This window comes from Equus quagga, chromosome 7 (assembly GCF_021613505.1).
Source record: "Equus quagga isolate Etosha38 chromosome 7, UCLA_HA_Equagga_1.0, whole genome shotgun sequence".
Lineage (NCBI taxonomy): Eukaryota > Metazoa > Chordata > Mammalia > Perissodactyla > Equidae > Equus > Equus quagga.
The window spans coordinates 12,840,115-12,853,745 of record NC_060273.1 but is presented as its reverse complement, the minus strand read 5'-3'; the positions used below and the strand labels follow the sequence as shown (position 1 = coordinate 12,853,745).

General features: G+C 52.3%; 1 protein-coding gene across 1 annotated transcript in view; it reads right to left on the bottom strand.

Annotated features, from left to right (window-relative positions):
- LOC124242983 (nodal modulator 1) overlaps window positions 1-13,631 on the bottom strand; it is a 49,419-nt gene that overhangs the window by 22,048 nt on the left and 13,740 nt on the right. The window contains exons 8-16 of the mRNA XM_046668487.1: window positions 13,356-13,493; window positions 12,941-13,030; window positions 10,210-10,315; window positions 9,869-10,019; window positions 5,844-6,018; window positions 4,411-4,552; window positions 3,514-3,645; window positions 2,332-2,468; window positions 679-766 (exon numbers count right to left, since the gene is read on the bottom strand). Coding sequence (XP_046524443.1) covers window positions 679-766; window positions 2,332-2,468; window positions 3,514-3,645; window positions 4,411-4,552; window positions 5,844-6,018; window positions 9,869-10,019; window positions 10,210-10,315; window positions 12,941-13,030; window positions 13,356-13,493 — 1,159 coding nt within the window. The remainder of the gene's footprint in view (window positions 1-678; window positions 767-2,331; window positions 2,469-3,513; window positions 3,646-4,410; window positions 4,553-5,843; window positions 6,019-9,868; window positions 10,020-10,209; window positions 10,316-12,940; window positions 13,031-13,355; window positions 13,494-13,631) is intronic.

The window sequence follows — 13,631 nt, the reverse complement described above, 5'->3', positions numbered from 1 at the left end:
ACATGAACTCCAAAAGCAGGACGCTAAAGGAAGGGAGCCAGACAAAACGCCAGTATTGGATGATTTCATTTCTATGGAACATCCAAAAAGGGCAAATCTGCAGAGTGACAGAAAACAGCCAGCCCGGAGCCGGAACAGAGATTAACCATAAACACGCGTGAAGGTTAGGCGGGGATGATGAAAATGTTCGAAACTGGATTATAGTGACGGCTGTATAACTTGGTAAATTTGCTAAAAATCGTCATACTGTACATTTTAAATGGGTGGATTTTAAGGTCTGCAAATTGCATCCTAATAAGGTTGTTAAAAGAGAGAGAAGCCACTGAAGTATTGTAAGCAAGGTGAACGATGATCCCATTTTTATTTTAAAAAGCTTGCTTTAAGGAGAAATCATTGGCCAATGGTGTCACGTTTTTCAGGGTGAAGGCACTCAGCGGTCTTCCCCCAACACAAACCCAGGAGATAGGGAACCCCTCCCAGCCTCCGCCTCTAATTCTTTGGATAAAAACACTGCTCCCTCCAGAGGAAAGAGAGAGAAAAACACAAGTACGCTAACCATCACCACGACTGACAGCTCGATGCAAACAGAACCAGAACAGAGGGAGGCCCAAGGCCAGCCACGCCCCCTCCGGTGCTGTCCGTCCCTCCCCTCGGGCACATCCACCCTTCCCCACTCACCAGGCTTGGACAGGCAGAACCGGTTGACGCCTTTGGAGAGGTTATAAATCCCCACGTTCTCAGGTCCATTTCCATCCTGATAAAATTCCTACGGGACCGAAACCAATACAGTGACTTAGCGGGGGAGACGGGGACACCGACATGATGGATAATATTTCTGTTTCTGAAGCAGTCATCTGTTTTGCCCATTAATCATTTGAGCAGCTGGGTGCCACAGGAAAATTAAAAAGCTTCAAACGCTTCCAACAAAAATGTGTTCTTTCCCATTCAATCAACTAGTATTTATCAAGCACCTGCTACGTGACAGACCCCGGGCTGGGCCTGGGGAGCTGAGATGCTCCTGTTCTCAGGGGGCTTACATTCTAATACGGCAACAGAGGAAATCAACACGGGCAACAAAGAAACTCGGAGATTTCAGCCAGTGCGGGAGATAAACAGGGGAGCAGGACAGAGAACGACCCCAGGAGGCTTCTGTGGCTTGCTGGTCACAGGGCGGGCCTCTCTGAGGACGGAAGGCTGGGGCTGAGCCCGAATGATGAGAAATAACCAATGTGCACACTTCTGGAGAAGAGGCAGCATTCCAGGCAGAGGGAAGAGCATGTGCAAAGGCCCAGAGGAGGGAACGAGCTTGGTGTGGAACTGGAGCAGGCCTGTGTGCCGCGCCCAGGGAGTGAGGCGGAGGGTGGTAGCAGGTGAGGGGCAGTTAGAAAGGGGCTTGCTGGCCATCGTTAAGGAATGCGGATCTTACTCTGAAGGAAACGGAAATCCACTGGGGGGTTCAAAGGAAGGAATGGTTTCCCAAATGGAATGGTTTCCCAAATGTCTAACACTTAGTCTCAACTGCATATTAATAACCCGTCTCCTGGAACAAAGCTGTTTGTCTGGCATTTGTAGTCAAGTAGTTAGCGGTCGACCGGCACTGGAAACACCAGTTTCAGTCTCTCTAGTGTCGGAAACAAGCGGTCCCTCAGCCGCCACTTGCCTCATTCCCTCCCCTGGGACCTGACAATGACACTTACCTTTGCTTGAAGTAAAAAAACTACATAAAATCCACGGATGGACCTATCTAGGTCTAGCCGGGTGTTCCCTCTCCTGAAATCCATTTGGGACACTGTCTATCGGGCGACAGAGACTCATCCACAAGAGAGTAAGACCCTAACAGCTCCCTTCTCTGCACCGGAGTAAACATGCAGGAGAAACCGCCTCAGCCACACCTGCTCACGAATGACAGCAGTAAATGCCAGGGAAATTTTAAATTTGCACGAGCTTTACTTAAACCTCACTACGACCCTGAGAAGTGGACAATATGATCCCAATTATGAGCAGAAAACAGAGGCTCAGGAACATCCAATGAACTTGCCCGAGGCTACAAAACCAAGGTTTTTGCATTCTATCGATGGCTCCCCCAAGCCACCAAAGTTAGAAGTCAGTGTGGGGCCAGGACAAGAAAAGCTCCCAAATAAAGGCATCTCTCCACGGGGGGGGGGATTAAAGGCTTGCCCATGACGCTTTCCATAATAGGTGGGTGAGTCGAGGGGCGGAAAAGGAACCGGACTTGACTCTGGTTGTAATATTCTTGGCAAGCTAGTCCCTCTCACTTTCCAAAAGGCGAGCGTCCTTCCAAAGAAGAGAACCCTTACAAGCCACGCGTACCAGAGTGATGGCATGAGACAGGGAGCATCTCAGCATGTAGCCTGTCTGCCTGAACTCCACCGCTGACACGTCGTCTTCCAGAACCTCCACCTCCAGGCTCTTGTTTTTCCAGCACCAGTCTTCGTGCATCATGCTGACTGCACAGCACACGGCACACGGCACACGGCACAGAGACGCGTGGGCGGAGTGCACACGCCCCCGGAACACCACCAGGAAAGAATGGCGACGAGTTAATCTCTAAAACTGTGTGCACACACGCACACGCACACACACACACACAGAGGCAGCAATGCTTGGAACAAGTCACTGCTAAACAAAAACTGAAACCAGTGGCCAGTGAAATCACCAAGAAGGAAATTGAACTGGGCCTAAAGATGAGGCTACAAGTAAGTTATTCAGGGATCAGGAAACTTCTTCTGGAACGGGCCAGAGAGAGAGTATTTTCAACTTGGCGGGCCACACGGCCTCAACTGTTCCACGCTGGCTTTGCAGCCACAGACAACAGAGGAACAAACAGGCGTGGCCGGGTTCAAATAAAACTTGACTCAGAAAAGCAGGCCACAGTTTGCCAACACCTGATATAACAGAAAATAAAATTCCCCAGGAAGAGCCGTCTGCTCGATAAGCTATCCACGGCCAGCAGCTCGAGGCTGAGCTCCTGGAAGAGCAGAAATACAGGCTTCTCGAGAAACGCAGGAAGGAGAGAGCCAGGTCCACCAGCACCTCCTGCTCATCAGGCCCTGTGCAAGGGGCTGACACACGGCCTTTCATTAGTCCTACATTCTGCAGAAGGGTCCACTACTCCCATTTTAGAAGGGGAAACTGAGTCTCGGGGAGATCAGGTCACCTCCCACGGTCACACGGCTGCTGGGTGGGAGAACTCATGCGTGTCACTATTTCACTCTCTTGTCCGGCATTTGGCAATAAACTGGCGTGAAGGAGGGCACCCTCCCCAAAGAGGAGAAGTGTGTGGGCTGTGCTGAGCAGATGGCCGTGGGTCACAGAGCCCCGACTCCTGCATCATTGCCCAACGGTGAACAAATAGCACATTCAAGGTCAAGGGGCAAAGCAGAGTTAACACAGGAACAGGAGACAGTTGGACACAATGTGAGAGCCGGGTCTGAGAAAGTTCAGACAGGCAGGCAGCGTGCGAGGGCCATGAGACGCTGCCTCAGGTCTTACTCTTGTATTTCCCGGGGAGCACGTTGTCAAATGTGAAGGTCATCGAGTTGACCTTGCCCGAGAGCTGGAGGCTGCGCTTCTCGCCCTGGCGGCTCAGCGACTGCAAGGTCACCAGCAGGTCGCCGCAGGTGTCTGCAGAGAAAAGACAGGTGGGCCGTGTGTCACTGCCTGCACAAACCACAGCACCCACTCAAACCCTCACCCTCTGCGGGCCACCTGCTCCCACTCAGCTGCTGAAGGGCAGTGCCAGGAGAGCTTCCTCAGAGCAAGTGTGTGTCTACCCGATTCTAAGAAGTTACCCCAATGCACCGTCACAACAACCCTGTGAGGCAGGTACCATTGTCATCTCCCTATTACAGATGAGGGACTCAAAGCACAGAGAGGTTAAGTAACTTGCCCCAGGTCACACAGCGAGGGTCCAAGCCCACATAGGCTGGTTCCAGAGTTGACGTTCTTAACATCTGTGCTGCACTGCATCTTGACGTGACCACACTCAAGCTTCATGAAAACCCTCTGAAAGTGGTAGTATTCCCATTTAACAGAAAAAAAACTGATGCTCAACAAGTAAATGCCTACAGTCTCATACCTGGTCAGTGATAGAGCCGGGACTGAAACCTGGGCCTAATTCCATCTTCCTTTCAGAGTCAGAGGGGAAAAAATCCCACATGTTCTTTTGAGAGGCAAAGCAGGAAAAATCCACAAGAGAAGTTTCTGGAGAGCCACTGGGGCGATTATTCAGCAAGAACTGCGCACAGTACGGACTCCCCAAGACCACTCCCAGGGGTGGTTTCTGCTTTCATCTCTGATGCTTCCCAAGGGGAAAAGCTCACCCAAATCCCCCTTCTCCCCACCTCCTTCTCTGAGAGGATCTGCTCCTGCCTTCAATCGCCCTCTTACCCAAACAGGAGACCTTTCCAGAAACTGAAGCCAAGAACTGCACGAAGGCCACGTTGAGCACAGGCCGGTCCGTCACCTCGAGAGGGAAGGTCTGGGGCTTCAGCGTCAGCCCTGCCCTGGTCTCCGCCTCGGGAACCACCACCTGTGGACACACACGCGGGACAGGGTCAGCACTGCAGCGGGGCCTGCCTCCAGGGCCCAGGCCAAACAGACTCTGAAGGACAAAGGCTCGTCTCTGGGCCTGGTTTTACAATCACAACCAATGTGCCAACAGCCTGACTGGAGAAAACACATCTCTAACCAGACAGAGCAAACGGGTCTTCAGCAGGGCCACGGTGGATCTGCCTAACTGTCCACAGGGGCACCAGCGGCCACCCACCGCCCACACAGACCCCAGAACCTTTTCCAGGCCGGGGGTCCCTCCTGACAGGCTCTGAGCTCGTCAACACCGTATGGGGGACCAGTCATGGGATCAGGCCATGTTCTTCCTCTTCTTGTGTGCGCCTTTCTCAGGCTAACAAGGGAAGGGGGCAGCGGTCACCTTTTCTATCCCAGGAAAGATTACATGGTGGAACTACCCTCCCTCGGAAAAGTCCCTCTCATGCCTCCAAACAGGTCCCAAAGGCTCATCACTGTGGCCAGCTTCGCAAGGAGCTGGCTGCCTAGTAAGGAGATGTCGGCCCACAGGTCACAACTGAGAGGAAGCAGGGAGCAGGGCCCCCGCACCCGCTTCACGGAGGTAGGCATCCCACCAGCCCTGGAGGACAGCAAAGTCCCAGAAGGAACCTTCCAGGCCGTCTCGTCTCCCCGCACCTGCTCGTACTCGGGCAGAAGCAGCAGCTGACTGACGGGTGGGAACCTGATACCCACTGAGACGCGGTCTGAGACCACACGGGCACCGCACTGGAAGGCACAGAGGGCTGACCTCTGCTCTGTCCCGCCTCTTGCCCGCTCACCCCACCCAGGCTCAGGCCTTCACCCTCGCAGTGAGACCACAGGCCAGGGCCTCCCCAGCCTCCCTGCCCGCCTGGAACAGAAGATCAGACAGGGCGAGGCGGGGAGACGGACGCTCCAGTTTGGCCCCGAGTTCCAGAAACCAGGCGCTGTGGAAGTTACCCAGCTGCCGCCAATGAGTTTCCTCTGATCTCCTGTGGGATTCATGAACATTCTATAGCAGCCAGAAGCCCGGGAAGGCAGAGGCATGACCGGCAGCCCGATACTGAGCCCCGACGAAGAGCAGGCCTGGAGAAGGGGGAGGTGTGTGCATGGCCGTGAGCCGGCTGCCTGTCTCTCCTGACTGTCACATGCTGGGACGTGAAGGTTTCAGATAGAAGCTGGGAATGGCAATGCTCCTTTTCCAACCCCATGTTGGCTAATAATAACGCTTTTAAAAATCGCTGCCCTTTAAATAAACAGAACAAAACTCCTCGTACCTGGACTTTGTAGGTCCCTGGCTTTGCTTTAAAACAAAATGAGCCCTGAGCATCCGCCTCCACGGTGACCAGAGCCTTGTCCTTCTCTTGCGACGACAGGACGACTCTGTATTTACTCATCTGCTTGGCGCTGTCAGGGAAGCGGAGGATGGCGATCTGGCCACAGACGCTGAACCTGTGAAAGGGGCCGTTCAGTCCAGCAGGAGGACGCGGCTGCAACCGGAAAGGCGCTTATCAACCCAAACCACGCGACCCCCTCCCGGCCCTCGCCCCCGAGACCAGACCAGTCCTGAGGAAGACACAGGCGTGCAGCCCAGATGGCTCCAGTTTTAAAAACTGGAACCTTCGGAAGGAAGACTGGACCTCCTTCTGCATAAGGGAGAAAGGCAGGGCTGTGCGTTTCTGGGTGACATCCGCAACCCCCACTGTACAAGCGATTTTCGGAAAATCTGCAGATAAAATGTTTCAGGCAACTGGATCCCCGATGGTGGAGCAGCCCCGGACTGAGAATGCGGACCAGGCTTTAAAAGCAAGAGCGGCAGGCTGCCTGAGAAACTGGGGCATTCCCGGGGGCAAAAAAGGAGGCAGGTCATAAAAGACGCCTGCCCGGCCTGTGATTGTATATAATGCCTACACGAAAGCAATCTGAGAGACTTGAACAGCAAAGGTAATTAAGTGAAAAAAAAATGCAAAGCTAAAACTGAACTCCTTAGGAGCTGGGAACCACAAAAGCAACTTCTAATTGAAAAGTCCTATTACAGTAACGACTCAGACTGAAGACTCAAGGAGCACTGTGCACAGACACTGACGCAGAGGCACCACGAGCAGCACATTGACTCTCTGATAAGAGCAACAGAGACCGTCATCCTCAGAGTGACGGTCCTCTTTGAGTCAGTCGACATGTTAAAGCGTATAATAATGTGTCACAGCTGGAGGCCACCAGGGTTTCTTTAGCTAACTCCAGGTTTTATTTTCTAATCTTAAAGCATCATTTTAGATAAAAATTCAGTTGTTGCTTTTGATGGAAAGACGATAAAAAATGTTGTATTCGACGTTAGATAATTACGGGGTACAGAAAATGCTGGAACGTGCGCTAGGCCGCAAACCAACAGCAGCAGGAACGAGGTGGGGGACAGTGTCCGTGAACTCCAGGAGGAATGAGAGACACAGTCGTCTCTTTAGCTTGGAGGGACCCGCCCACCACAGGAGCCCATGGTCTGGAGCAGGGACCCAGGCCCACCAGCCACGTGTGTTTGTGCAAACCGTGGTTTACACACTTCTATTTTCAGTCTTTTAAATGGTTAAAAGGAGAAAAAAATCAAAAGAAGAAGAGTATTTCGTGACACATAAAAATTATATGAAATTCAAATTGCAGTGCCCATGCATTCAGGGGGACCAGCCACGCCCAAACATTTATGAATTGTCTGTGATGGGTTTCCTCATAGACCATTCGGCCCACAAGGCCGACAATCTTTGTTCTCTGGCCCTTTACAGAAAAAGCGTGCACGCCCCTGATCCAGACTGAAAAGCACGCATCTCGGTTCTCACATCCTCCTTCCATGCCCTTACAGAATAAAAGGGAGGGAAGAGAATACTGATGAACTCTCAAGGACCTTTCATATTCGCTTGATTTCTGAACGTGTCGGGGGAACGTCACCTTATTTGTTCCAAGTTGAACCTCTTTGCCTCTCTGAGGTTTCAATATTTTAACCATAAGACCTGTTTTAGCTCATATGCTCAATTAAAGAGAATCCCAGTTACCCTAAACCTCAAATGGATATTGGTTGTTAAAACAAATAAACTAAAAAGCTGGAGGGAGAGTGTTTTGTCATATGGAAGCCCTGATCTGTGTCAACACATTCTTTCATCAGGGTTCATGACATTTATAGATAGAAACTGGTAATTTCCGTGCACTGTGAGATAACTATATTCTCACAGTCGTTTCGACAGAAGTCAGAGTTTATTTTTCAAACAAATGGGGAAATTTTTTTTTAAGTAAGAAATATCAATGAATTAAAAGGCAAATGTGCTACACTGGCGCAAAGGAAAACAATAAATTTTTCCATAGATGTTCAACAAAGGTTATTTTTCTTTCTTTGACCAAAATATTCCACTTAAGGAAGAAAATAACTATCAATATAAACCTATTTCTCATTTCCGTGAATAGCACCTCCGCCACCCAGCCAGTTGCTCAAGTAAGAAACCAGGGACTCCAACAGCCCGAGGCCTGTTGATTGGCTCCCTGTATTATCTATCCACCCGTCTACTTCCCACCCCCTCCCCTGCAGCCCCCCTGGGCCCACCTGCCACCGGATCTCGGGACACCTGTCTCAGCCTCGGATCTGGTCCCTCCCTTTACACTCTGGCTTCCCTCCTTCCGTTCTCCACGCCACAGCCAGTAAAAACACCACCACTTCCCACAATGCCGTGATCCCTACCACTCCCTTGCTGAAAAGTCTTCACTGGTTTTCCGCCACATCTTGGGGAAGAAAGACTGTCCCGCAACACGGCCACAAGGGCGCGGAGCTGTTCACCTCACCGGCCGCCTCCGGCCATGCTGGCTGTCTCCCGAGAGCTCCTCCCCCTCCCTCCAGGCCTGGGGACACGCTGTCCCCTCTGCCGGGATGTTGTTCACTGAGCTAATCTTCAGTCCTCCAGAAGGCCTCAGCAACCCAGACAGGCTTCCGGAGCTCCCACTCTACATCAGGTTCTCTGCGAGCACCCCGTCCCTTCCCCAGACACCTCCTACAATTCACGATCACAGATTCCTGCGTCTGAAGCCGGCCTCCCCGGGAGATGACAGCCTCGTCTTCACGATGTCAGTGTGGTTCACCGTCCTACACTGAGCGCTGATCACAGCGCCTCACCCAGAGGAGGGGCTCAACAATGCTATGAAAGGAAGGAAGCCCAGGCCTCGGTCCCGGAACACTTCCTGAGGCTCCAGCACAATAGGGACACAGGACCAGGCTCCACCAGTGTACCCTTCCTTGTCTTCCACACATCCCTGGACCCCCAACTTGACCCCCACCCCCCCAATCTACAGAAAATGGTCACCGCGGCCTCCTCAGTGACCAAGCCAATGGACCGTGTTTTCAGGGCTCACCTCCTGGACCTCCCTGACCCTCGCGTACCACCTCACACCTAAAACCCGCCACCCAGGTTCTGCCGCGGCCACCCTCAGACAGTGGCATGCCAGTTTTGGTCTCCAATCTTCCAATCTACCTGTTCTTACAAGGTCAAGGCTCTGGCTGCCACCTATGGCCAAATCTTCAGGCTTTACAAGCTAATCAAGCATCTATTGGAGAGCCCCATCTAGTGGTCCCACAGACGCCGTGGCCAAAACGTAACCCTCGTCACCAACGGGCTCCGCTTCCTGTCCACAACCAGTGGCACCACAACCGTCCTGCTTCGCAAACCAGGAACCCCTCAGTGTTTCCAATACGTCCTGTCTCCTCAAGGCAAGCCCTCACCAAGTCTGTTTCAAGTCCCCTGCACTCCACTCTTGCCCCCTCCAAAGTCTCCTCCACCATGCCACCTCCAGCCATCCTCCAGCCTTCGTGCTCCACGTCACCAGCGTGCCTCACTGAACGAAAGGCTAACCACGTCACCTCCATGCTCAGAACCGTTCACTGGCCCCTTGAGCCCCAGGGGAGAAAGCCCCACCTTCCGACGGGGTAGAAAGAGGCCCTCTGAGCTCTGTGCCCTCCAGCCCACCACGCTCCTCTGCCCGCCCAGCACTTTCCGCTCCAGCAACACCAAGCTCTGGGCTCCCACCCACGCCTTAATTTAAACCCACTTTAACTTTGAAGCAAGATGATTTTCCTTAAGCATCCAAGGTATAAGTCCCTTCAGTTTATAAGAATTAGCACTAATCTTTCTAAAGAAGGCAGCCTGACTTCTTGACAGGTGTCTGAGACTGGATGCGGATCCTTGGCAGAAACACAGTCAGACGTAAGGTCACTCTGTCCTCCGCTGGCTGCCAAAGTGGGCACGGGCACTTCCAGACCCCAAGGGAGGAGCCTTACCCTGTTGCAATGATGTCGGCCAGCTGGGGTGTGTTGGGTGCGATTTTGATCGTCACAGTCTCAAAGTAGAGGTGCTCCTTCTGAGCATGGATGGTGTACGTCCCGGTGGTTATGTTCTCCAGACGGAAGGAGCCATCCGCTTTTGTTCTGACTGCAAAACAGAAACACGCCAACAAAAGATGAGCCCGAACAACTACACACCCCTCCATCTACACAAGACGACGTGAGACAAAAAGCCAGCAGAGGTTCAGAAACTCACTGAGGTTTCGTCTCCTTTCCATTTCTCTCCGTGATCAAAACCCAAACTGGCACACAGCCCCCAGGGTCGCGTGCCTGCCCACCTTTGATTTGGTTATTCAGAGTGACCACCGCCTCCGGAACACCTTCTCCTTCGGGTCCATTCAAGACCCTCCCAGTGACGGAGAATCCCATAACGTGGAACACGGGCTAGAACAGGAAGGACAGGAAGAAGGTTCCGCGGGCTTGACCCCCAAAAGCTCCCCTTATGCCACTCACAGCATCACTCAGCACACCGGCCCACGCCGGCTTCTCCCACGCCAGCCAGGCTCCCTTCCAACTCACCCACACACGCTGCTCCCCCACCGGCAGCCCCCTCCCTGTATCTGTCTTGTTCCTTATATTTCCAACACGTTGATGTTTGTCAAATAACTGAATAAAGCATTACTTCTGTGCGAGAGCTTCCCCACTCTTGCTCCCGTCCTGCCTCCTCCCCTCCAACGCCTCCATTTTGGTGAACCACGCCGTCCCCCAGGCTCCCAAGCTTAAAGCATGGCCTCACCTTGGACCACCCCCGCCCCGCCTCCAACACGGATCAGTTCTGTGGGGTCCACTTCGGCAGGGTCTCCAGAGCACCTGTGTCCACCTCAGCCTGAGTTCAAGTCTGTACTAACTCCACCGGGACCGGCTCACTCAACCCCAGCTGCTGCACGGGCCACAGCGTCCTAGGCTTGATCTACGTGTCCGCACCGCCCCGCTGCTGAGGACCGTGGCTCTACTGTCCCTGAATCGCTACATTCCAGCCATGCTGACCTCAAGCTGCCACGTGCATGCTCCACATGCATCCCTCACGTGGGGCCTGGAGGCCAGCAGCTCCCTTGGCCTGGATCATTCCTCCCCCACAGCCCGAAGGTCTGGAAGGAGGCCACTCCTTCTCACCGTTCAGGGTTCGGCCCAAACTGTCCCCACCTCCGAGCAGCTTTCTCTGACCGTCCTGTCCCAGGAGCCCCTGCCCCCACCCCGCCCGTCACCACCCGTCGCAGCAACCGATTAGCTTCACCGAAAAATCTGCCGAGAGCTGAGACGCCCTCGTCTGATTTCTCACAGTCTGTCTACCTCTTTAGAATGTAAGCTCCACCAAGATAGGGACATTTTCTGCCTCAGTTGCCTGGTACATAGGAGGCCCTCAATAAAGGCCTCCTGAAGGGATGAATGAAGGCATGAGGGATGCAGGCGTACATGCAACAGCGTTTGAGAAAGCTTCAAAAAAATAAAATGGCTTCCTTCCTTCTTGATCTTTCTAAAAAGATGTGGTTTATCCTCTTACGCACTCCTATATTCACTCAACAAACACTTTCATTAGGCACCTACTGTGTACCAGGCACTAAATCACATATTAGGAATACAGGAAAGAATAGGGACTCTCAACAGTTCCTGACCTCACGTGGCCTCAGGCTGCTCCCTGACATTCCATCCAGCTCTCTATTTAAACACTCGGATTGGCTCACCATCTGGGAACATCCTGCCCCACTCACCTGCCCCCATCCTTCTCCACAAGCCCCTCAAAGTCAGCCAGGACCTCATCCTCTCTCTCTTCTAACCCCCGCCCCATGCACACAACAGTCAAATGCTTTACTGAATCTTAAAAAGCAGAGTCAGGAGCCCACAGAGCGTGGGACCTAAAAGCCAGCTCCTACCCGTTTAAGCTCCTTTAACGCAGTACTTTCAAATGTAACTTCAAAGAAGACGATTAAAATCAAATTTTTGCAATAACTGTCACACTGGGTGGTCCATTTATGAAAGACTGTTATTTTCCTTTGGGATTTGCTCTAGCTAGCAAATTTGCTACAGTAACCATTTTCTACTTCTTTAATTAAAGATAGAAATGTAATGGAAAACACATTTACCATCTATTTTAGGGTCTAGAGAGTCTGTCGGGCCATCCATCACCCCATCCACTACCCAAACTATCACCCCACCATGGTCCAAGGTCTGACAGCTCCCCCCGGGTCCCGCGCTTCCACCTTGCCGCCTGCAAACCTCTCGACACGGCAGCCAGAGGGATCAGGCCTCTCCTCTGCTCAGAACCTTCCGGGGCCCTGCACGACCTGCCGCATTCTCCCTCTGGCCCTCCCTCCCCTTCCTCCCTTCCTTACTCCCTCCACTCCAGCCGCCCCAGCCTCCCTGGGGTCCCCCAAACCTTCTAGGCACGCTCCTGCCTCAAGACCTTTGCACCTGCCGTTCCCTCGGTCTTAAACACTCTTCCCACAGATGTAAGTACAATTTGCTGCGTCTTCCCCTTCAGGTTTTTGCGCAAATGTCATCCCTTCCCAGTGAGAATTTCCCAAGAACACCCTGTAAGATGGCAACCCATCTCAACTTTGAAACGGGGTCATCTTTCCTGCTTTATTTTACTAGAGAACACGTAGCACCTTTTCATATCCTTCTAATTGACTTATGTATACTGTCTCTTTCTGCCATCAGAATGTGAATTCCACAAGAACAGGAATTTCTGCCTCTTTTTGGGCACTGCTGTGTGCCCGCCCCTAGAACAGCATCTGACACGTCTGTCATCGGCACTCAATGAATATATTTCAATGAATGAAGGAGACAGAGCTGGGGCTCCAATTCTCTAGGACGAAGAGACTATGTAAGAGAGGAGAGGTCAATTCCAGCCGGTAGATTCCGGGCTAAATTGGAAGAAAGTACAAAATTCTGGTTTTTCCAACAGCCCTTCTAGATAAAATATTGATTTTTTTTAAACATGTTTGCAATACCTGGGCCCAGGGATGGGACGTCGAAAGTGCGTCCCTCCAGGAGACAAGGAGGCCTCACCTCAATTTTCAGGCTGTCGTGTTCCACTGTGAAGTCAAGTCTGGAAGGAGCAACGTCAAAGGTAATCCTTTCCCCTCTGTAGAAGGGAACCTGGGAGGAAACCAGACAATTACTAACCAATAACATGATTAACCACCAATACTAATAATCGATCCAGCAGCCCGAAATGACAAGGGGTTCCTGGCAGGCCAAGAGAAAAGGAACAGTGACTCCTCCTGTCGCTGACTGTAAAGGAGGAAGGAATGCACTTTCTGCAGCTCTTACGGAGTCGTTGGAGCCTCATCTCAAGTAACCACTCAACAGAACGTTCAAGAAACCGCAGGCCAAGCATTGATTCCTGTAACACCCAGACGACGAAGACTCCACCTATGTCTGAGGGTCCCAGACATTGACGGAGGGAATCTGCTTCACTCACCACAGTGTAGCCGCCACTGGGCAAGGAATAGAAGGAGAACGAGCCATCCTCCTTGGAGACCGCGTAGCACAAATACACCAGACTCTCGTCCTGGGGCTGGAACCCGGGCACCGGGGAGATGTTGCAGCCCAGGACATCCTGTGCCAGGAGAAAAAAGAACAAAATGACTCCTTTCCATTTCCATGTTCTGATTACCATCAAACAACCACACTACAGGAAAACTCTGCTAAGTGTAATGTCACAAAATATGTGTTTCTGAAATCCAGGACGTAGCAG